Source organism: Macaca nemestrina, chromosome 15 (genome assembly GCF_043159975.1).
Source record: "Macaca nemestrina isolate mMacNem1 chromosome 15, mMacNem.hap1, whole genome shotgun sequence".
Classification (NCBI taxonomy): Eukaryota; Metazoa; Chordata; class Mammalia; order Primates; family Cercopithecidae; genus Macaca; species Macaca nemestrina.
The window spans coordinates 30,464,052-30,487,764 of NC_092139.1; the positions used below are offsets into that span (position 1 = coordinate 30,464,052).

The 23,713-nt window shown below is 40.4% G+C and overlaps 1 protein-coding gene and 1 pseudogene across 7 annotated transcripts in view; one reads left to right on the forward strand and one right to left on the reverse strand.

The window, feature by feature from the left end:
* Nucleotides 1–23,713, reverse strand: part of LOC105496239 (itchy E3 ubiquitin protein ligase) — a 137,496-nt gene that overhangs the window by 76,441 nt on the left and 37,342 nt on the right. For 3 of the 7 annotated variants that reach the window (XM_011766437.2, XM_071079474.1, XM_071079475.1), the window contains 4 exons: nucleotides 15,399–15,540; nucleotides 10,614–10,738; nucleotides 9,078–9,215; nucleotides 1,214–1,259 (listed from right to left, as the gene is read on the reverse strand). In XM_011766437.2, the coding sequence (XP_011764739.1) occupies nucleotides 1,214–1,259; nucleotides 9,078–9,215; nucleotides 10,614–10,738; nucleotides 15,399–15,540 (451 nt within the window). Of the gene's footprint in view, nucleotides 1–1,213; nucleotides 1,260–9,077; nucleotides 9,216–10,613; nucleotides 10,739–15,398; nucleotides 15,541–17,703; nucleotides 17,861–23,713 lie in introns of those variants that run through there. The other 4 variants (XM_011766439.3, XM_071079476.1, XM_071079473.1 and 1 more) reach the window with 3 other exon arrangements.
* On the forward strand, nucleotides 21,136–21,694 carry LOC139358472 (cell division control protein 42 homolog pseudogene; annotated as a pseudogene).

Here is a 23,713-nt window from a genome sequence, read left to right on the forward strand (position 1 = left end):
GTCAGCAGGGAAAAATGTAAGCAAAGGAATCTGTATCATGAATAAGTTCAAGGAAAGGTACCGTGTCTGGATATGCTTGTAGGCTAGATTTATGTTTCACTTTACACAAACATCTAACTGTAGCAAAGAGTAACACAGCAGTATTGCTGCCAGCATATCTCACCTCCAGCCACAGGGCGGTTTTCTCCTATCAGAATAGAACAAATGGTCGGCTTTACACCGAGACATTCCATTCCCAGGGAAGAGCAGGAGACAGAAACCTTCCTCTTATCTCAACTGCAAAGAGGTCTCCCTCTTTCCCTACTCCTCCTCAGCACAGACCCTTCACGGGTGTCGGGCTGGGGGTGTAAGGTCTTTCCTTTCCCACGAGGCCATATCTCAGGCTGTCTCAGTGGAGGGAAACCTTGGACAATACCCAGGCTTTCTTGGGCAGAGGTCCCTGAGGCTTTCCGCAGAGCATTGTGTCCCTGGTTAATCGAGAATGGAGAATGGCGATGACTTTTACCAGGCATACTGCCAGCAAACATATTGTTAACAAGGCATATCCTACACAGCCCTAAATCCATTAAACTTTGATTCAATACAGCACATGTTTCTGTGAGCACCAGGTTGGGGCTACAGTTACAGATTAACACCATCTCAAAGCAGAACAATTTTTCTTAGTACAGATCAAAATGGAGTTTCTTATGTCTTCCTTTTCTACATAGACACAGTACAATCTGATCGCTCTTTCTTTTCCCCACATTGAGGTCCAAACTTGAAGACAGATAGATACATGCAAGTGCTAAACCTAGGCTAACAGCAAACAACTGGTACAAAGCTCTACCCCTTCTAATGAAGGCCCAGATGATACCACAGCTAGTAGTGACCTTCACATACGTGTAAAGCTCCTATCTCAGCTTTTCTGAAAAAGAAACTTAACAGCCCAATGATGGCTCTGGGGTTTAGAATGTCCTGCCTCTGAAAAGGTGCCAGTATATTTTCTACAAGTAAAAGAAGTATCAACAATTTGGTTATCCATAGCCCACTCCAGATAGCTGTAATCCAATAAGCTAAGAGCCTTCAATCTTTCACAAATATTTCCCTTCTTCAGTTCTGAATTCTTTCTGACACTCATTTATTCTTGTATCATGAACCTGAAGTTTATACTAAAATGAGTATTTAGGAAATCTATCTCTCTGCATTCTGCGGTAAGCAATCAGTGAATGCTTACCTTGTTTCATCCTTGGATCTGGAGCCATCGTCATTCTGAGAAGCACCTTTAACATCAAAGTTTAAACAGAAAATGAGTTTCAGGAGAGTAGTTTTCATGCTTTTTTTCTAAACATGCCATGTAAGCAAAGCCTTTTAGTAAATCTTTGTAATAAAGAACATACTATAACTTAAATTCCAACATGACTTTAAAAGGAAAAATGTCATGCTCATGACTGCAAAAAAAGTCTACCAAAATTTTGTGCAAATGCTTAATAATTAATGGATAAGGGATGTTAATTACTAAAGGTATATCACTCATGCACTACTATTCCTGCCTTTTTTTTAGATATGTCTAACTCTAATTTGAGCCTAGTGTTTTAACCATCTTTGTATCCCAAATACCTCATAAAAAAGTGCTGATCGCCAGCAGAATAAAATTGATTCCAGAAATAGAAAAACCCATAACGTCTCTCTTATGCAGGGGCCTGGAAAACAGCTTAAAAATTAGGAAAGCCACAAATGGGAATCCAAGTGGCCAAAAATTAACGCCCCAATGTTCATATTTTCTTCTTGCTTTATTGATGGAAAATATTCTTAGGATTCAGTCAAGATCTTTTTACTGTAACAGTGTTGGAGGGGCCAGGTGCAGTAGCTCACACCTGTAATCCCAGCATTTTGGAAGGCCAAGGTGGGTGGATCACCTCAGGTCAGGAGTTCAAGACCAGCCTGGCCTACATGGTAAAATCCCATCTCTACTAAAAATACAAAAATTAGTCAGGAATGGTGGCAGGCACCTGCAATCCCAGCTACTTGGGAGGCTGAGGCAGGAGAATCGCTTGAACCCGGGAGGCAGAAGTTGCAGTGAGCCGAGAACACGCCATTGCACTCCAGCCTGGGCAACAAGAGCAAAACTCCCATCTCAAAAAAGTGTTGCAGGGAGGCTGCTAAAGGTAGGTACATTTAAAGAAGCAAAAACAAATGGTAAACAGGGAAAGAGAAAGAAAAATTATCAAACGCAGAAACAAGAACTCAAGTTCAACCATCTAGGTTCATTTAGTAAAGGAACAATAGTCCCTGGATAGAATCATAGTTTAAAACAGTGAAATCATTACCATATTACAACAAAGCATAATTGGTGGATTAATTAATTTAAAAAAAATGAGTCACCACTATACTATACCATACTTAGCAAAGTTGGTAAATGTCTCATCCACTCTAGAAATATATATCTTTAAAACAGTATGTGAATAAAATGTTGTCTATAGAATGGAATTAATACTATTTGGTAACAAAAGAGAACAAACTAATGAAACACGCTGTGTCATGGATGAACCTCAAAAACATTACACTAAGTGAAAGAAGCCAGACACAAAAAAACACATATTTTATGATTCCATTTATACAAATGTTCAGAAAAACACAAATTTTTAGAGATAAAAAATAAAGGCCGGGCATGGTGGCTCACACCTATAATCCCAGCACTTTGGGAAGCCGAGGCAGGCAGATTGCCTGAGGTCAGGACTTTGAGACCAGCCTGGCCAACATGGCGAAACTTCGTCTCTACTAAAAATACAAAAATTAGCTGAGTATGGTGGTGGGCGCCTGTAGTCCCAACTACTCAGGAGGCTAAGGCAGGAGAATCACTTGAACCCGGGAGGCGGAGGTTGCAGTGAGCAGAGATCGTGCCACTGCACTCCAGCCTGGGCGACAGAGCAAGACTCCATCTCAAAAAAAAAAAAAAAAAAAATAGATTAGTGGTGGTTACCTGTGGCTGACAGTGAGAAGGGAAGCTCCTGTAAACAGGCAAGAGGGATTTTACTGAGGGGATAAAAATGTTCTAAACCTAAATTACAGTGATAGTTGAATCCCTCACTTAAGTTACTAAAATTCATTAAGCTATACACTTGAAATGGGTAAATTTTATGTTGTATAAAATAGAACTCAATAAAGATGTTAAAGTGGTAAAAAAAAAAAAAAATGGTACAATGAAATACATTTTGGCTATAAAGGGTAAATTTCAGTTTAAGAATGTTTTAATATGGAATACAGTCCCCTAAAACGGCTTATGAATGGGACACAAATGAAATCAGAAAACCACAACAAACTATCCAGCATAAGTTACTAAAATGTGTCTATTAGTATTTCACTTTTCTCAAAATTAAGAAAACCATTAGGAATACTCCATTTAAGTCAACCATGATTTGCTACTTCTAAACTTTCTCACTACAGTGACAAAGAACAGTATTTTAATCACATGAATTCTGAGGTCACACTGCCTAGGTTTGTATCCTAGCTTTATTACGTACTTTGTGACCTTACAAAAGTATACTTGACTTCCTATACCTTTTCCTGCATGTATAAAATGGGGATGACACCTACCTCATAGAGTATTTGTAAGAATTAAACATGTAAACATCTAGCACAGTGCTAGCACATATAAGCAGTCATAATAACTATTATTTCTCAAAATTTACATCTCCTTAGGAAAGTCTAAACAAGGGTCATTTTTCTTCTATATATATCTATTTTTTTGACAAAGGGTCTTGTTGCATTGTCCAGGCTGGAGTACAGTGGCATAGTCATAGCTCACTGCAGCCTCAACCTCTCAGGTTCAAGCGATCCTCCTACCTCAGCCTCCCCAAGTGGGAGGATACATGGATGCATGCCACCACAAAATCAGCTACATTTTTAAAAAATTTTTTTGAATACATGGAGTCTCACCATGTTGTCCATGCTAGTCTCAAACTCCTGGACTCAAGTGATCCTCCTGCCTTGGCCTCCCAAAGTGCTGGGATTACAGGTGTGAGCCACTATGCCTGGAATATTCATTCTTTTATTTCACTCCAATATAAAGTGAAGCCATAACTATGAAATGGCATAAATTATTTAGATCTTATCCTCTGCTTACAACCAGAGAATAGTTAACAACAAAAAAAATCTAACACCTATACAATGAACGTCCAAGAAGAGAACAATGGTTGTTCTTAACCACTGCATTTTACAAATGTATTGCCTTTTAAAGGTATTCCCAATCTAAATTTCCTCAAGAAAATTTTTCAGATTGCTAAACGCACGTTTTACCTACAAGAAACTTTGGAAGATCTACAAAGGTATCTTCTACTCATTAAGCTCGTCAAAATGGCCTGCCCTCCCACCACAAAATAACTAGCTCCTAGGTAAAGCAGTTTAACACATCGTTCCTATTTCTTGGATGTCTAGCAATCTCAAAAACAAAAAAGTGAACTGAAGCCAGGTGTGGTGGTGAGCACCTGAAGTCCCAGCTACACAAAAAGCTGAGGCAGGAGGACTCCTCGAGGCCCGGAGTTCAAAGGTGCAGTGTGCTATAACCGCTCCTCTGAATAGCCACTGAACTCTAATCTGGACAACACAGCGAGATCCAGTCTCAAAAAGAAAAAAAACAAAGTGAATGGACACAAGTCTGCAGTGAGCAAATGTGAAAAACTAGGTTACCCAGAGGGCCATTTTCAATCCTCAAATGGATTAGAAAGCCTTGGGTCAGCAGCAAACCTGGGGTGCTGAACCAGAGCCTGCCATATTAGGCTGGTAAGGGTCTGATCCATTTTAGAAATACACATGTAGAAAAGGAGGTGAAGTGTTCCCAGTTCAGTGGTACACCCTAGCAACTAGCAGAAGCAAAAGAAATTTTCTCTGGGGCAAAGAATCCCCAATTTAGGCCCTTAAGATTCCAACAGATTAAGATCAAATATAAACTTGCAATCGAAGAACAAATGCAAATGAAAACAAACCTCAATGAGGAAGAGACAAAAAACCATTTACATACCCAAGGATTTCAGACACTGGAATTACCAAATGGAGAACGTTTAAAAAAAAAATCCGATGTATCAAAAAAAGTTACAAGGAAGAAATGAGAAACTATCAAAAACAAGCATCAGCAATTCTACTCCTAAGGTATACATCCAAAAGAAATGAAAACATATTTCTACACAAATGCTTATAGCAGCATTATTTATAATTCGTAACAGCCAAACGGAAGTAAGCCAAATGTGTATCAATGAATGAATGGACAAACAAGTTGTGGCACATATATACACAGTAGAATTATTATACAGACATAAGAAGGAAGTACTGACACATTCTACAAATTGGATGAACCTCAAAGTCATTATGCTAAGTAAAGAATCCAGACAAAAAAGTCACATGATTCCTTTTATGTGATATATCCTGAATAGGCAAATCCATAGAGACAGAGAGCAGATTAGTAGTTATCACGGCTTGGGAGAAGAAAGAAATGTTTTTTTTTTCAGGTAACAAGAAAGATCTGAAACTAGAGAGAGATGGTGGATGTATATCATTATGAACACACTAAACACCACTAAGGTGTACACTCTATATAATGGTTAATTGTATGTTATGTAAATTTCATCTCAGTTTTAAAAATCCTAACAAATAACATATTTGAAGAAGCAATAAATACTGTAGAGCTGAAAATAAAAATACCCCAGCAATTCTACTCTCAAGCATACACCCAACATAAACGTTAAATGTTTATTAATAAACATATGCAAAAATGTTCAATGTATCGCTGCTCATAATGGAAAAAAAAAAAAAGGCTAAGCAAATGTCCTTTGATATAAAAATGTTAAAACCCGGTACATTCATTCAACAGATTACTATGCAGTAGTAAAAGTGAATGACCTACAGACACAATTATATGATGAAATCTTAAAAGGCCCGTAGTCCCAGCTACTCAGGAGGCTGAGGCAGGACAATAGCACCAACCGGAAAGGCGGAGCTTACAGTGAGCCGAGATCATGCCATTGCACTCCAGCCTCGGCGACAGAGTGAGACTCCGTCTCAAAAAAAGAAAAAGGCAACACTAAAAATTAGCTGGGTGTGGTGGCAAATGCCTGTAATCACAGCTACTCCGGAGGCTGAGGCAGGAGAATCGCCTGAACCCGGAAGGCGGAGGTTGCAGTGAGCCTAGATCGCGCCACTGCACTCGAGCCGGGGTGACAGTGGGAAGACTCCGACTCAAAAAAATAAATAAAAAGGCCAACACTGATATTTTCATAGAGCTCAAGAGAAACATACAAGTACTGCTTATATATCACACATAGGATAAAACTTTTAAAGATCACAGAAATGATAAATTCAAAGTTCAGAATAGTGATTATCTCTAAAGGAAAGAAAAGGAATGATATAGGAAGAAAAATACAGGTGGATGCAATGATATTGTTAATATTCTACTTCTTTTTTTTTTTTGAGTCGGAGTCTCGCTGTCGCCCAGGCTGGAGTGCAGTGGCTTGATCTCAGCTCACTGCAAGCTCCGCCCCCTGGGTTCACGTCATTCTCCTGCCTCAGCCTCTCAAGTAGCTGGGACTACAGGTGCCCGCCACCACGCCCGGCTAATTTTTTAATATTTTTAGTAGAGACGGGGTTTCACCATGTTAGCCGGGATGGTCTCAATCTCCTGCACTCGTGATCCGCCCGTCTTGGCCTCCCAAAGTGCTGGGATTACAGGCGAGAGCCACCTCGCCCAGCAATTATTAAATATTTTACATTAGTTTCAACCTCTGGGGGGCGAAGCTTAGGACACTATAAATACTGAGGTTTAAGGCAGTTTAACAATATAACTTGTATTTTATCTTCCAGACTTCCAATTTATGTATAGAAAAATGTGACTATTAGAGAGTTCTTGTGAACAATAATCAAAGTGTTAACTCCAAATCAGTATAACCATTTCAGAAATTTCTTTCCGTCCTCACTAGCCCCAAAGAACTAATCTGGAAGACAAATTAGGTCCTGCTACTTTATTTTTTTTTTTTTGAGAGAGGGTCTCACTCTGTCACCCAGGCTGGAGTGCAGTGGCGTGATCGTGGCTCACTGCAACCTCTGAGTCCTGGGCTCAAGTGATCCTCCCACCTCAGCCTCCCAAATACCTGGACTACAGGCACATGCCACACACATGGCAAATTTTTGAATTTTTTGCAGAGACGGAGTTTTGTTACGTTGCCTAGGCTGGTCTTGAACTCCTGGGCTCAAGCAACCCTCCTGCCTCAGCCTCCCAAAACGCTGGGATCAAGGGGTGAGCCACTGCGCCCAGCCTGTCCTGTTATTTTTAAAAGTCATGAGTCAAAAAGGAAGTAGGAAGTCTTTCAACAAAGTAGAAAAAGAATAGCACCTGACAGCTGCAAAATGTTTCATAATGCAGTTTCTAAGTAAACCAAAAGATCTTTGTCAAACTCATCAAGAAATCCATTAATCTGCTCTTTCATTGTCTTCAGGCCTCTAAAATCTATGTTTCAAGTGAAAATACACTTAGCACATTAGGAAGTGATGGAAATAGCTGATGGGAAAAACAGCAGGAAAAAGTTTTATTAAATATGCTAGCTGTGTAGCCACTAAGGTGCCACACAGTTTATTTTTCTTTAACACACACCCCTAAATCAGAGATTGTAAGATTTACTAACGCACGTATAATGAATTAGTATTGTCAAAAGGTATCCCTGCAAGTGTAGCCTACAGAAGCAGAAGGGGAATGGTAAATGGATTTCAGCTTGTAATGGCTGTGTGGTCCAGTGTTAAGAAGGATTTAGAGGTCGGATGCAGTGGCTCACGCCTGTAATCCCAGCACTTTGGAAGGCTGAGGTGGGCGGATCACCTGAGGTCAAGAGTTCGAGACTAGCCTGATCAACATGGAAAAACCCCATTCTCTACTAAAAAAAAAAAAAAAAAAAAAATTTAGCTGGGCGTGGTGGCACATGCCTGTAATCCCAGCTACTCGGGAGACTGAGACAGGAGAATCACTTGAATCCAGGAGGTGGAGGTTGCGGTGGGCCGAGATTGCACTCCACCCTGGACAACAAGAGCAAAACTCTTGTCTTTAAAAAAAAAAAAAAAAAAAAAAAAAAAAAAAAAGGCCGGGCACCTTGGCTCACACCTGTAATCCCAGCACTTTGGGAGGCCAAGGCAGGTGGATCACGAGGTCAGGAGATCGAGACCATCCTGGCTAACACGGTGAAACCCTGTCTCTACTAAAAATACAAAAAAATTAGCCGGGCGTGGTGGCGGGCATCTGTAGTCCCAGCTGCTGGGAGGCTGAGGCGGGAGAATGGCGTGAACTCAGGAGGCGGAGCTTGCAGTGAGATCATGCCACTTGTACTCCAGCCTGGGTGACAGAGCAAGACTCTGTACCAAAAAAAAAAGTTTTAAATTCATATTTAAACTCAGCCACACACTGCTACAGACAATAAATTTGTCTGCCATTGGCACAGTTGGCAGTGTGGCATCTAACCCATATGAACTGCCATAGTGGGCCTATAGAATAAATACTGTATTAATCAACTCATTACTCATAGAGCCAAATGTGATTCAACTTCTATTTGGCTAATTTTTCAACTTATGTAAAAATATACATGCTTTTATTCATAGAAATACGAATATATCTCATTCTCTCTAATGTGATCAAGTTTGAGAGGAAAAAGAAACACTTTCCTACTTTGAAGTCTACCTGTACCTATTACCACCACCATTTCAACAGCAATGGGTAGATTAAACTAAAAAGAAAATGTTTAAAGTGATCAATGTCTGTTTTTAAAAAAGAAAAAAAAATCGTTTCTTTTTTTTTTTTTTTTTTAAAGAAACAAGGTCTCACTCTGTCACCTAGGCTGGACTGCAGTGATGTGATTACAGCTCAGAGCAGCCTCAACCTCAAAGCTCAAGCAATCTTCCTGCCTCAGCCTCCCAAAGTGCTGGGATTAGAGGCGTGAGCCACCACACCAGCCAGAAAAAAACATTTTATTAATCTGAAAAAAAAAATCAAAATAATTACATACAGCATACTACAATGGCTGTTTTATTTAAGAAGGATCATTAAAGACCTTAAAAAAGTGGTCACTTACTTTCTGAACATGTAGTTTCACCATTGGTAACAACTTCAGACTCTAACTGTAGCCCATCAAGACAAATTGATAAGTCTCCTACTGTCTCTGTTGGCTCTCTGTCACCTCCAAGCTGCAAAGTCACAACTACTTCTTCAACTGGAAGAAAATAAAGTTACAGAAAAAATGGTCACTTTTTTTCCCCCAGTTAAGGCATCTTAACTGTTAAAAATTAACTGTTAAATATGTGATGTCCAAGAAAATATAACTATATGTGCATATAAATTGTTTAACTTTGTTTCACCCAAGGTTTGAGTACTTTTGACACCAAAACACTGTATCTTTTAAAAAGGACAAAATTTGTTAATGTTTCATATCCATGATGTAAAATAGTATGTCCATCGTTTATTATTTTCATTCCATCCTTGTAAGACTATAGTATAAAATGGGTCAGCATAAGAATAAAGATTATTTAGCAATACATACCTGAATTAAATTGAGTAAAAACATAATTTAAGGATAAATTATATCTAATAAGCCCTAAATGAGAAAATTCTTTTTTTTTTTTTTTTTGAGACGGAGTCTCGCTCTGTCGCCCAGACTGGAGTGCAGTGGCCGGATCTCGGCTCACTGCAAACTCTGCCTCCCGGGTTCACACCATTCTCCCGCCTCAGCCTCCCAAGTAGCTGGGACTACAGGCGTTCGCCACCTCGCCTGGCTAGTTTTTTGTACTTTTTAGTAGAGACGGGGTTTCACCGTGTTAGCCAGGATGGTCTCGATCTCCTGACCTCGTGATCCACCCGTCTCGGCCTCCCAAAGTGCTGGGATTACAGGCGTGAGCCACCGCGCCTGGCTTGAGAAAATTCTTAGAAGTATGTTTTAGATAGTTGAGGGGTAGAAAAAATGTGTTTTATTAATACATAATTATATATTAATTAAAACAAGCTACACATATTTCCATATTTTATAAACCACAACCACATAAAATGAGGACATTTTAAAAAATAAGCATTTAATTAAAGCCGAATGCGGTGGTACCCGCCTAGTCTCAGTCTCAGGAGGCTGAGGCAGGATAATCACTTGAAGCCAGGAGTTCAAGACTACACTGTGCTGCAACTGCACCTGTAAATAGCCACCACACTCCAGCCTGGGAAACAGAGTGTGTCCTTGTCTCCCCATGTCCCTCCCAAAAAAAACCATTTGAAAAGGAAATCTGTAAAAATATTCATTGGATTTGTCTCTGAAGTGGGATTTTTATTTTTTCTTTCATCTCTGCTCTATATTTTAGTTTTTCCACAATTAACTATGTATTACTTTACTGATACCTATTTACTAAGTAAATAAATATTTACTAAAAATACTGAATTCAAAATGAATGGCCAAACCAAGGTTACTCAGAATACTTTCAACACTGTAAAATTCTTCTATCTGTTCATCCTATAACAAGTAAAACTTAAAAGTATGAGTGAACATGAGTCATTATGCATGCTTGGCACACAAATTTATTCCAGAAAAACAAACAGCTAAGTGCAATTTCTATCAGTCTTACATACATACGTTTCATATTGTTTGACTTTAATGTTTCATAAATATCTAATGCAGCAGTTCCCAACAAAACATCAGATTTCAGTGTCTGGTGACTCCACACACGAAAATGTAATTTACTCACAGGGGTAACGATACTAAAAGTGAAAAAAGCGGAAAAAATATTATTTGTATTGAATATGACAATGAGATCCTAAATAAATTACAATTCAGTTTTAAAGTCTAAAGTCTTCTCACTGCACCCCTTACAGTTTACTATACAATCAATATTGGCCTATGTTCAGTAATCTTATGAAAATTATCTGAATGCTACATGCTTACATGGTCATTTTCACTTGTGATTGAACTATAGAAGTAAATTCATCACATATTGTCAACAAAAGTGAAACTGCTTATCCTGCAACAAACTATTGGAAAACTAGTTTTACTTTAGTAGTACAGAAGAGTAACTTTACAAATTAAATCCTTATGTCAGTAGTTTACAGAGCTTGAGGTTATTTTATCTTTACAGTAACCCTATGAGATGGGAATTATCACTTCCTTCTTCAGATACAGAAACTGACATTCAGATATAAAGCAAACTGCCTAAGGTCACACAGCCAGTAAGTAGCAGAACGGTAATTTGAATAAAATCTTGACATTAAACTTTATATTAAAAAGTTCCTCAAGTCAGCTACATAATGATTTGAAGATTACATTACATACACCAAGTTTCACACTGCTAGAGGCAAGTTGCCCAGTCCAACTATCGAATATGAACTCACTCATACCTTACTAAATGCCAATAAAGAATACTCTCTATAATGGTATTTCCAAAGTAAACTGGGAAATTTGAATTTGCAATACATATACAATCAATGTTAGAGTCAAGCATCAGAAAGCTAGGAGCACTATATAATCTACCACAGTCCTATGGTTCAATGATACAAAGACAAATTCCAGAAATGTTTGAATTTCTCTATATCTCATTCTCTCTAATGTGATCAAGTTTGAGGGGACAAAGAAACACTTTCCTCCTTTGAAGTCTACCTGTACCTATTACCACCACCATTTCAACAGCAATGGGTAGATTAAACAAACTAAAAATTCCACATTGCTCTTCTTCTTAGGGGGTACAATGTATTCATTCTCTTCAAAATTCTCATATGCTACTTTCAAGAGAGCTCATACTATATATCATATTAGGAAAATATTTCTCGGCCAGGCGCAGTGGCTCACGCCTGTAATCCCAGCACTTAGGGAGGCTGAGGTGGGAGGATTATTTTACGTCAGGAGCTTGAGACCAGCTGGCCAATATGGTGAAACCCCGTCTCTACTATAATTACAAAAAAATTAGCTGGGAGTGGTGGCGCATGCCTGTAATCCCAGCTACTCAGGAGGCTGAGGCAGGAGACTTGCTTGAACCTGGGAGGCAGAGGTTGCAGTGAGCAGAGATGGCACCACTGCACCCCAGCCTGGGTGAGAGTGGGAAAAAAAAAATTCTGTATTAGTCAGTTCAGAAATCATAACGGGGGCCGGGCGCGGTGGCTCAAGCCTGTAATCCCAGCACTTTGGGAGGCCGAGACGGGTGGATCACGAAGTCAGGAGATCGAGACCATCCTGGCGAACACAGTGAAACCCCGTCTCTACTAAAACTACAAAAAACTAGCCGGGCGAGGTGGCGGCGCCTGTAGTCCCAGCTACTCGGGAGGCTGAGGCAGGAGAATGGCGGGAACCCGGGAGGCGGAGCTTGCAGTGAGCTGAGATCCGGCCACTGCACTCCAGCCTGGGCGACAGAGCGAGACTCCGTCTCAAAAAAAAAAAAAAAAAGAAATCATAACGGGGATGAAATAAAAGGCAAATAAATTTAACTTTACTATTTTTAATATGGAAGAAAAAGGCATACAAAGTACACTGTCAAAGATGACCAGTCTTAATTGTTTCAATTCAATTCTCAACAGCAGTCTGGAAAGCCTGCTACACAACAATGGAAGTGATAAAATTCCAGGCCAATTTGCTGCAACTTAAAAATTCAGGAAAAGGGCCGGGCGCCGTGGCTCAAGCCTGTAATCCTAGCACTTTGGGAGGTCGAGACGGGCGGATCACGAGGTCAGGAGATCGAGACCATCCTGGCTAACACGGTGAAACCCCGTCTCTACTAAAAATACAAAAAATTAGCCGGGCGAGGTGGCGGGCGCCTGTAGTCCCAGCTACACGGGAGGCTGAGGCAGGAGAATGGCGTAAACCCGGGAGGCGGAGCTTGCAGTGAGCTGAGATCCGGCCACTGCACTCCAGCCCAGGCGACAGAGCGAGACTCCGTCTCAACAAAAAAAAAAAAAAAAAAAAAAAAAAAAAAATCAGGAAAAGAACTTGAATTTAAGTTCCCCAAATGTCTGTGATCAAAAACAGCACTACCACACAGAACTACAAAGACAGTTTCTTTTTTCTTAACTTTTAAATCACTAAGGAGTTCATGACATTAACAGCTTAAGAGCCTCCGAGTGCATATCAAGTAAGCACTCGAATCAGTTGGAGGAAATTAGGTGACCATCTAATTCAACCGAACATCTCTAGCCATTATGGAGGCTGTGACCTTTTATAGATTTCACTTGGTAAAGGAAAAAATATATATGAGATGGGAACTCGCTACTTTGCCCTGGTTAATCTCTTAACTCCTCCTGGGCTAAAGCACCTTATCCTCCCACCTTATCCTCCCAAGTAGCTGGGATTACAAACATGTGCAATCATTCCCAGCCTCATGTGTTTTTTTGAAATTTTTATTAATACATTGTTTCATTTCGACTCAATCTACGATGGGCCATTAATTAAAAACAGAAAGCCTAAATAAGAAACATTTATGCTGAAATAAACACAGATGAGGAACACTGGAATGATATGGGCCTCCAGATGATCTCCCATAAATTCTTCTTTTTTTTCTCTTTTTTGAGACAGGGTTTTACTCGTCACCCCGGCTGGAATGCAATGGCGCAATCTCAGTTCACTGCAACCTGCAACCTCTGCCTACCAGGTTCAAGCAATTCTCCTGTCTCAGCCTTCCGAGTAGCTGGGATAACAGGCACCCACCACCACGCCCAGCTAATTTCTGTATTTTTAGTAAAGACTGGGTTTCACCATGTTAGTCAGGTTGGTCTCAAACTCCTGACCTCAGGTGATCCTCCCGCCTTGGCCTCCCAAACTACTGGGATTACAGGAGTGACCCACCATACCTGGCCAAATCATTCTTTTTCTTCCTTTTTGTTTTCTTTTTGTAGAGACGGGGTCTTGCTACATTGCCCAGGCTAGAGTTCAGTGGCAATTCACAGGAGCAATCATAGCAAACTGTCCCTTTGAACTCCTGGCCTCACAGAATCCTCCTGATTCAGTCTCCCAAAGAGTTGGGATTACAGGTGTGAGCCACCACACCCGGCTCCATGTGTTTTCTTCTATTTTAATTTTAAAAATTAAAATTAACCTTTAATGGGTGTCAATATCTTAGATTATAATGCCAACATTTGGGGCTTTGTGTTAAAACTGAGCTATATCCTACTTCTATGAATCTATACTACAGATATAAACACCAACATACAAAGATATATGCACATGGATGTATCTGCAACACTGCCTAATAACACAACATTAGGAGCCAACTAATCAATACAGAACTATTAAAATATAGTCCACCCATATTAAGGAATATTATAAAGCTATATAAGGGATGCAAGATCCATATGTACTCAGGTAGAGAGATCACCATGATATTAGTGTTAAGTATAAAAAGAAAGTTGTAGAATAAAATGTATAGTAGTAGTCCCAGCTACTGGAGCAAGAGGCTGAGATGGGAAGACTGCTTGAGCCAGGGAGGTTGAGGGCACTCTGGACAACACAGCAAGATCCCATGTCATTCAAAAAATAAATAAGTATAGTATAACTGGCACCATAATTTAAAATACTAAAAAACTGGCCAGGCACAGTGATGCATGCCTGTGGTCTCAGCTACTTGGGAGGCTGAGGCAGGAGGATCTCCTGAGGCCAGGAGTTCAAGGCTGCTGTGAGCTATGATAGCACCACTATACTCCAGTTTGGGTGACAGAGTGAGACACTATCTCAAAACAAAACAAAGAAAAAACTAATTAAAATACTATTTTTAAAAATTAAGTTAAAAAACAGAGGGGGGTACTCATAATCCCTTAATTCAACCCAAAGTTAATAAAAGGGCTGCCAGAAATCTTTTTAGGTCTATGACCATGGGCTCTTTTCAGTTATTGTTCAGTGACAAGAGCAATATCATCACCAACTAAACTAGAGAAGGTAAAGAAAGGGAATGACTATAAAAACAGCTATTTAAAGAGAAACAAAAAAGCAGACCAGAAGGAATCCTAGGAAAAGGGAGGGGGGAAAAAAAGGAGAGAAAGGAGGAAGAAAAAAAACAAAAACCAGGCCGGGCACGGTGGCTCACGCCTGTAATCCCAGCACTTTGGGAGGCTGAGGCAGGTGGATCATGAGGTCAGGAGATCGAGACCATCCTGGCTAACACGGTGAAACCCCCGGCTCTACTAAAAATACAAAAAAATTAACCGGGCGTGGTGTCGGGCGCCTGTAGTCCCAGCTACTCAGGAGGCTGAGGCAGGAGAATGGCGTGAACCCAGGAGGCAGAGCTGGCAATGAGCCGAGATCACGCCACTGCACTCTAGCCTGGGTGACAGAGCAAGACTCCGTCTCAAAAAAAAAAAAAAACCAAAGTGAGAAACATTTTTTTAAATTGTATTTCCAATCATCTACTAAACAAAACGTACTATAGAAAAATACTTCCAAACTTACACTGTAAGGGGTTGCTTCCACTTAGGACTGTTTGTGTTGTTGCATTTTTCTGTCTTCTTTGACTGTCCATCTACTGTGACCTCTACATAAGGACTTGGTCCAAACCAATTCTTCTTATTTTCCTTAAGTTTTGCTGAGATGACTATGTAAAAGAAATGAAAAATATTTCAATAGATGAGATGTTAATTCACTTATGAAATCGATTTAACTTCATAATTAGGCAGATTTACTATATTTATTCAAGAAGCAGTTTTGCTCTAAAATACTTACCAATTTTATTCCCTCATAACCTTTGTACTTCTCCCATCCTAGTAAAGAAATATAGAGGTTCCCCATACCATCAACCCAAACTCCCATCAGTAGAATTCCATGTTATCAAAAGTCCAGAACTCAGATCAATTAAAAAGTACACATATGGGCCAGGTGCAGTGGCTTACGCCTGTAATCTCAGAACTTTGGGAGGCCGAGGCAAGAGGATTGCCTAAGCTCAGTAGTTCAAGACCAATCTGGAAAATATAGCGAGCCTTCATCTCTCCTAAAAATAAAAAAAATTAGCTGGGCATAGTGGCATGTGCCAATAGTCCTAGCTACTTGGGAGGCTGAGGTAGGAGAATCACTTGAGTCCAGGAGGTCAAGGCTTCAATGAGCTATGATTGTGCCACTGCACTCCAGCTTGGGCGACAGGAAGAAAAATTTAAAAAGCACACATAAGGCTGGGCAGGGTGGCTTGCACCTGTAATCTCAGCTACTCAGGTGGCTGAGGCAGGAGGACTGCTTGAGCCTAGGTGTTTAAGACCTGCCTGGGCAGCACAGTGAGACCATATCTCAAAACAAACAAAATGTATGCATTGACAAACATGGTCAACAAACATCTGAATGCCTACCATGTGTCAGATACTGCTCTAAACTCTGTCTCTAAAGCAATTAACAGTAAAGGATCTGGCTTTCAAGGAGATTATATTCTAATTCAAGTATTTATGATGAAAAACAGGCTGATGTGACAAAACATGACTTGGTAGTAAGGAAGGCTTCTGAGAAGACTGTTAAGCAACCATCCAAATGACAAGGAGCCAGCCATGTGAAGACTAGAGGTGGGAATAAGAAAGCATTCCAGACAGAGGCAAATGAGTATGGCATATCTGAGGGAAAGTATAGCAAGCACAGGAAAGAATGGTAAATGAAGGGAGATAAGCTTTGTATGGGAGCTTTGCAAGCCAAGATAAAGAATTTGCAGCTGGGCGCAGTGGCGCACGTCTGTAATCCCAGCACTTTGGGACGTTGAGGTGGGTGGATCACCTGAGGTCAGGAGTTTAAGACCAGCCTGGCCAACATGGCGAAACCCTGTCTCTACTAAAAAAATTCAAAACTTAGCCAGGTGTGGTGGCAGGCACCTGTAATCCCAATCACTCAGGAGAATTGCTTGAACCCGGGGGGTGGAGGTTGTAGTGAGCCAAGATTATGCCACTGCACTCCAGCCTGGGCAACAGAGTAAGACTATGTATCAAAAATAATAATAATAATAATAATAATAATAATTTGGATTTTATTCTGGTGGAAAGCCAAAGGAAGAATAAGAATTACAAACTAAGATTTTTTTTTAAACATCTCATATTATCTAAGCAAGAGCTTCCTATGTTGTGCATCTTGAGATACAAACTCCTTAGCCTTCACCCTTTAGTTACCTTTGCCATAAAATAGCTTTGTCCAAGCCCCTTAGAGGGTATAACAAGTAGAAATATAGCAGAGCACCCCATGATTTCCACAGGTGGCAACTCATTGCTCCCTCATGAGTTGAGGGAGCACAGATGAGGTAAATTACAACCAAGGAAGTACTCCACCACCCAGGTTATCTACTCCAGCAGCAAAGTTCAGAGAATGCCACTGCTCATCAAAGTTAAGGAACCCATGGAGTTGTCAGAGGAATTTATATAGTAGCTACTTAAGAAGCTTAATATATAGTCCAAAGTCTGGGAATCCAAGTGGGCACAGTCCCAGGTGGTGGCCCTGAAACTCTGACTTTACATATATCAAATACTTTCATCCTTTTAGGCTTATGTGCCTTTTTGCTGGCATTCAAGCCAGCTGCAGAATGACTGACTAAAGAAAAAGAAGAGTTGCAAGAGAAGGCTAGACAAACAGACAAGATCAAGCATTGTGGTTCACACTTGTAATCCCAGCACTTTGGGAGGCTGAGGCAGGAAGATCACTTGTGGCCCAAGAGTTTGAACAAAGCCTGGTCAACACAGTGAGACCACCATCTCTACAAAAGATAATTTTAAAAATTAGCCAGGCATGATGGCATCACCTGTAGTTCCAGCTGCTGGGGAGGCTGAGGCAGGACGATCGCTTGAGCCTGGGAGGTCAAGGCTGCAGTGAGCTGTGATTGCACCACTGCAATCCAGCCTGGGCAACAGAGCAAAACTGTGTCTCCAAAAAAAAAGTTCTTTGAGATGCCGAGACATCTAAGTGGAAACATGAAATAGAAAGTCTTTTTCACAATAAAAATATATTCAAGTGGGGACCAGAGCTATCTCTGATTAAAATGTAATAGGCCAGGCACATAATACCAGCACTTTGGGAGACCCAGAAGGGAGGATCGCTTGAGCCCAGGAGTCTAAGACCAGTGTGGACAACATAGTGAAACCTCATCTCTATTAAAAAAAAAAAAAAAAAAAAAGTATTATTAAAGCTCTAGTGCTTAATATAGAGCCAAATTTAATCACAGGATTATACAGAAAAACATAAAATTTCCACTTTTAATACATTTCTGGTCTAAGAAAAGGTGAAATAGCCCAAACAATTATACATACACTCATTATATTTCAGGGCCTCTTGTGGCACTCTGAAACTGATTAAACCTAGAACAAAGAGCAATGCAGGGCTGAAAGGAAAGAAATGATCTGCCCCTATTGGGGCTTTCTAGGATTCAAATTTTTTTTTTGAGATGGAGTTTCACTCTTGTTGCCCAGGCTGGAGTGCAACGGCGCAATCTGAGCTCATTGCAACCTCTGCCTCCCGAGTTCAAGCGATTCTCCTGCCTCAGCCTCCCAAGCAGCTGGGGTTACGGGCACCCATCACCACACCCAGCTAATTTTTGCATTTTTAGTAGAGACGGGGTTTCACCATGTTGGTCAGGCTACTGTCAAATTTCTGAGGTGATCCACCTGCCTCTGCCTCTGCCTCTTAAAGTGTTGGGATTACAGGCATGAGCCACTGTGCCCAACTGGATTCAAATTTGTGAAAGCAATTTTGCTACATAATCCTACCAAACCCCACTGAAACTTTTTTTTTTTTAGACAGGGCCTGGTTCTGTCACCCAGGCTGGAGTATACTGGCGCAATCTCAGGTCACTGCAATCACCTCTACTTCCTGGGCTCAAGCCATCCTCCCACCTCAGTCTCCCAAGTGGCTGGTACTACAGGTGCGTGGAACCACATCCAGTAAATTTTTGTATTTTTTCTGGTAGAGACAAGGTTTTGCCAAGTTGCCCAGGTTGGTTTTGTACTCCTGGGCTCAAGAGATCTACTCACCTAGGCCTACCAAAGTGGTAGAATTACAGGCATGAATCACCAGGCCCAGCCTAGCAAACTTTACATGGGGGGTGGGGGCGGGGGGCAGCAATTGTTAGTATTTACCATGTGCCTGCACATAAATGTAATTTCAAGATTCACAACTATTCTGCGAAACAGGTATTACTGTCCTAATTTTTACAGATAAAAAGAGAAGCAGCTGAACGTAGTGGCTCATGCTTGTAATCCCAGCACTTTGGGAGGCTGGGGCAAAAGGATCACCTGAAGTCAGGAGTTCAAGACCAGCTTGGCAAACAGTGAAACCCTGTCTCTACTAAAAATACAAAAATTAGCCAGACGTGGTGGCAGGCGCCTGCAATCCCAGCTACTCAGGAGGCTGAGGCAGGAGAATCACTGGAACCCGGGAGGCAAAGGTTGTAGTGAGCGGAGATCACGCCATTGCACTCCAGCCTAGGTGATAAGAATGAAACTCCGTCTCAAAAAAAAAAAAAAAAAAGACACAAGCTCTGTGGAATTTAAATTTTTGCCCAAGGGTCACATTGCAAAACCTGAACAGGAAAAATTATTTCAGTATTCCAATCTCAAAGTCTAGATTGAACAAAACCTTGTGTTATAGTCATAATATTACAAATATAAAATAAATCAATATACTACTTCCTGAAAACTAAAGTCCCATAGTAAATCAAACAAAAAAATAAAAAACTATACATCATAAACTGGAAGAAAAAGGACCAGAAAAACGTGTGTCTCATCTGACACTTGGGCTACTATGAGAGGCCTCTAAACAACTGTTTTTACTGTCACTTCTCCAATCCAACTCCTCACAGTCACCAGAATTATTTTCCTAAAATAGATGTGATCATGTCATTACTTAAATGATTCTTTATTGCCTGCAAAATGAAGTTTAAACTCTTATGGGGCATTTTACCTTGCTTTGTATGCAGCTGTAACTTACCCTTCCAGCCTCCTACTAAAACAAATCTTACCAAAGCTCTATATTCTAGTCACCCTTAGTTATATGATGTTCCTCACATGGGCCATGTACTTTCATTCCTCTAAACATGCTGCTCCCTCTACTCAGAATGATACTTTTTCCTTTTATACCCATTAAATTCTACTTCTTGAGAGACAACCGTTCCCCGTCTCTTTGATTGAAGGCTTCTTTAATGCTAAGAAGTGAAATTATTTCCACCTCCATGCTTCCAGGGTATTTCCATATTTACGTATGGCTCCGTCAGGTTTTCATTTTGTCTTACTAGTTTTTACTTGTTTAACTCGCCCTGTGAGCCTCTTGATTGCACAGATGTAGCCAATCTTTACAATTTCTGGAGCACTCTGGGATTTAATCTCAGAAGTATTTAATACATATGTTGAACCAAATGATTATCAGTCATGGCAGAAAACAAAAGTTTCCCTGCTTTCTAGTCTTTGTCTCTCTACTTTATTATAATCATTTGCTGGCTATCTCACTCTCCCATGCTTGTGCTCTCCGTCTCTCTCTCTCTCACACATACCCACATACTAATGCAAATAGTTTTCATGGCATAAACTAATGTTCCTCTGATCCTTCTGTTCTGAAGGTCAGTGCTTTGAACTGATTTCAGTTCTTCAGCGTATCTCTCTGATACAACATAAACATTTTACAATACAAATACAAAAAAAGAACGGATCCTTAGCTTATCCAACCTATTTTGGATAAGCTACAGAGAACAAGGTACAACAAAAAACAGTGCCAAAACTAAATAAATAAGCAGAATAATGAACTAGGTAAGAGATCAACCCGGTTGAGCAACAGCCACCTTTGTGGAAGAACTCTGCCCTGCCTGTGGAGAACTAAACTCTAAATCACAAGTATAAAATTCTTAGTTTGCTGGACTGTTAAAGGAATTAAAAACAACATAAGTATAAGGGATCTTTTGGCTTCCTGAACAATCAGAGCTAAATATATGGTACTATAATAAATTTGGGACATGCAGTAATATTTAATTACAATTAATAATTAAAATCAAGATGACATCTCTTTCTTAATTTGGAATAAAGAAGAGAATATAAGAAATTCTAGCAAGTACCAAAGTTTCCTTATTTTGCCCAATGCTAGCATGCAACAAACATCAAATAAAAAACACAGATGACCAATGCCCTGGTGGAGAAGCTGAGGTCAACATCAGATTTAAAATATTTAAAGTGGATACCAAACTATTTCAACAATGCAGACAATTAAGTGTGTTGTTGTAGATGATGGTGCTGTTGGTAAAACAACACAACAAACAAATTTCCATCGGAATATACACCAACTATTCTTGACAACTATGCAGTAACCGTTATGACTGGTGGAGAACCATACACTCTTGGACTTTTTGATACTGCAGAGCAAGAGGATTATGAGGGATTATGACGCTGAGTTACCCACAAACAGATGTATTTCTAGTCTATTTTTCAGTGGTCTCTCCATCTTCATTTGAAAATGTGAAAGAAAAGCGGGTGCCCAAGATAACTCACCACTGTCCAAAGACTCCTCTGTTGCTTGTTGGGACCCAAATTGATCTCAAAGATGACCCCTCTACTATTGAGAAACTTGCCAAGAACAAACAGAAGCCTATCACTCCAGAGACTGCTGAAAAGCTGGCCCGTGACCTGAAGGCTGTCAAGTATGTGGAGTGTTCTGCACTCACACAGAAAGGCCTAAAGAACGTGTCTGATGAAGCAACATTGACTGCCCTGGAACCTCCAGAACCAAAGAAGAGTCGCAGATGTCTGCTGCTGTGAACATCTCTGCAGAACACTTTCTGCACAGCTGGTGTCGGCATCATACTAAAAGCAATGTTTAAGTCAAACTAAAGATTAAAAATTAAAATTAGTTGTTGCCATAATGGCAAATGCCCTGCACCTACCCACATGTACTCATGTGAGACAAGGCCCATAGTTATGGCCCCCTCGCATCCCCCCAGTACTAGTTAATTTTGAGTAATTGTATATTGTCAGAAAAGTGATTAGTACTAGTTTTGGTTTTGTTGTTTCAAGATATATGTATGTATTTTAAAAGCAAGGCATGCTTGTGGATGACTCTGTAACAGACTAATTGGAATTGTTGAAGCTGCTCCCTGGTTCCACTCTGGGACATCTTAGCGGTTTCTTTCTTCCCCCCTTCTCTTTTTTAGGGCGGAGTGTGGTGAGGTTTGTTTTTAAGTCTTTTTTTTTTTATTTTTTTTAATTCATTAACCAGTGGACGTCACCTTAAGGTGACGAGGACCGACTGATTCCACAGTCCACTTCCTAGATCTAGTTGAGAAAACATGTTCCCCATCTGGGGCTCTTAGGAAGGAATATAGTAAATGCCTCATTTAATAACATACTCCTTTTTGAAAGTTGCCTTTTTACTCCACCCTTGAGTATATCCAGTATTTGATGAAACTCGTGAAAGTAGGTGGAGGCTGTCTTACCCCTCCTCTTTTCTAGGAGACACTATATGTAACTGCGACTTTCAAGGATGTTTGTTTGCCACTTACTGAATTTTTTTGAAAGTTAATTTCTTAACTTCTTTCACTGATAAATGAAGAAAAGCACTGTACCGCTGAAATACACCAAATGGGTTGACCTTGTAATTTTAAAAAAATTTTCCCAGTCAAAAAAAAAAAAAAAAAAAGACACAGATGAGTTAAGTATAATAGCTGAGGTTATATATAGGCATAATTAAATGGGAAACAGATAAATAAAGACAGGTAAGGACATAAGAAAACAGACTTACATCCAAGGTAAAGACCCCGGCTAAATGATAAGAAGAAACGAAGAGCTGATTTAAGAAATCCAAGATCAGCCTGGGCGACACAATGATAACATGTCTTTATAAAAAATTTAAAAATTGGCTAGGACAATGGCTCATGCCTGTAATTCCAGAACTCTGGGAGGCCAAGGTGGGCGAATTACTTGAGGCCAGGAGTTCGAGACCAGCCTGGCTGAGCCAGGCACAGTGGTGCATGCCTGTAATCCCAGCTACTGGGGAGGCTAAGGCACGAGAATCACTTGAACCTGGGAGACGGAGGTTGCAGTGAGCCAAGATCAAGTCACTGCACTCCAGCCTGGGCGACAGAGCAAGACTCTGTTTCAGTAAATAAATAAATAAATAAAAAGGTAGGTAAGGGGGTGGGCATGGTAGGCAGAGATTACAGTCAACTGAAATAGCACCACTGCACTCCAGCCTGGGTGACAGAACGAGACTCTGTCTCAAAAAAAAAAAAAAAGAAATTTTTTTGTCTTTCTCTCTAACTTTCTAAAACACAAATCTAACCACTCTTTGTTACAAACACTGATTACTTCCCATCTCCATCTCCCTTAGCAATAAATTTGTTTTTAAGGCACACCTGAAAGACACAGCCATTCCCATTCTCAGGGCTCTCCCTATTACAGGGGTTTGCATGGGTATTAGGGCAAGTTTTGTGTATTCTCTTCTTTCATGTGTCTTGCTCATGCTGTCTCCTCAAAGAGTCCTTTTCTACTTTTCCACATTTAAACAGCAGCAATCCTAGGTCAGGCAGAGTGGCTCAGGCCTATAATTCCAACACTTATGGAAGGCTGGGAGCATCACTTGAGGCCAGGAGTTCAAGACCATACTGGGCAACATAGCAAGACCCTGTTGCTACAAAAGAATTTTTTTGGCCAGGCGGGGTGGCTCACACCTGTAATTCCAGCACTTTGGGAGGCTGAGGTGGGCGGAGCACGAGGTCAAGAGATCGAGACCATCTTGGCCAACATGGTAAAATTCCGTCTCTACTAAAAATACAAAAATTG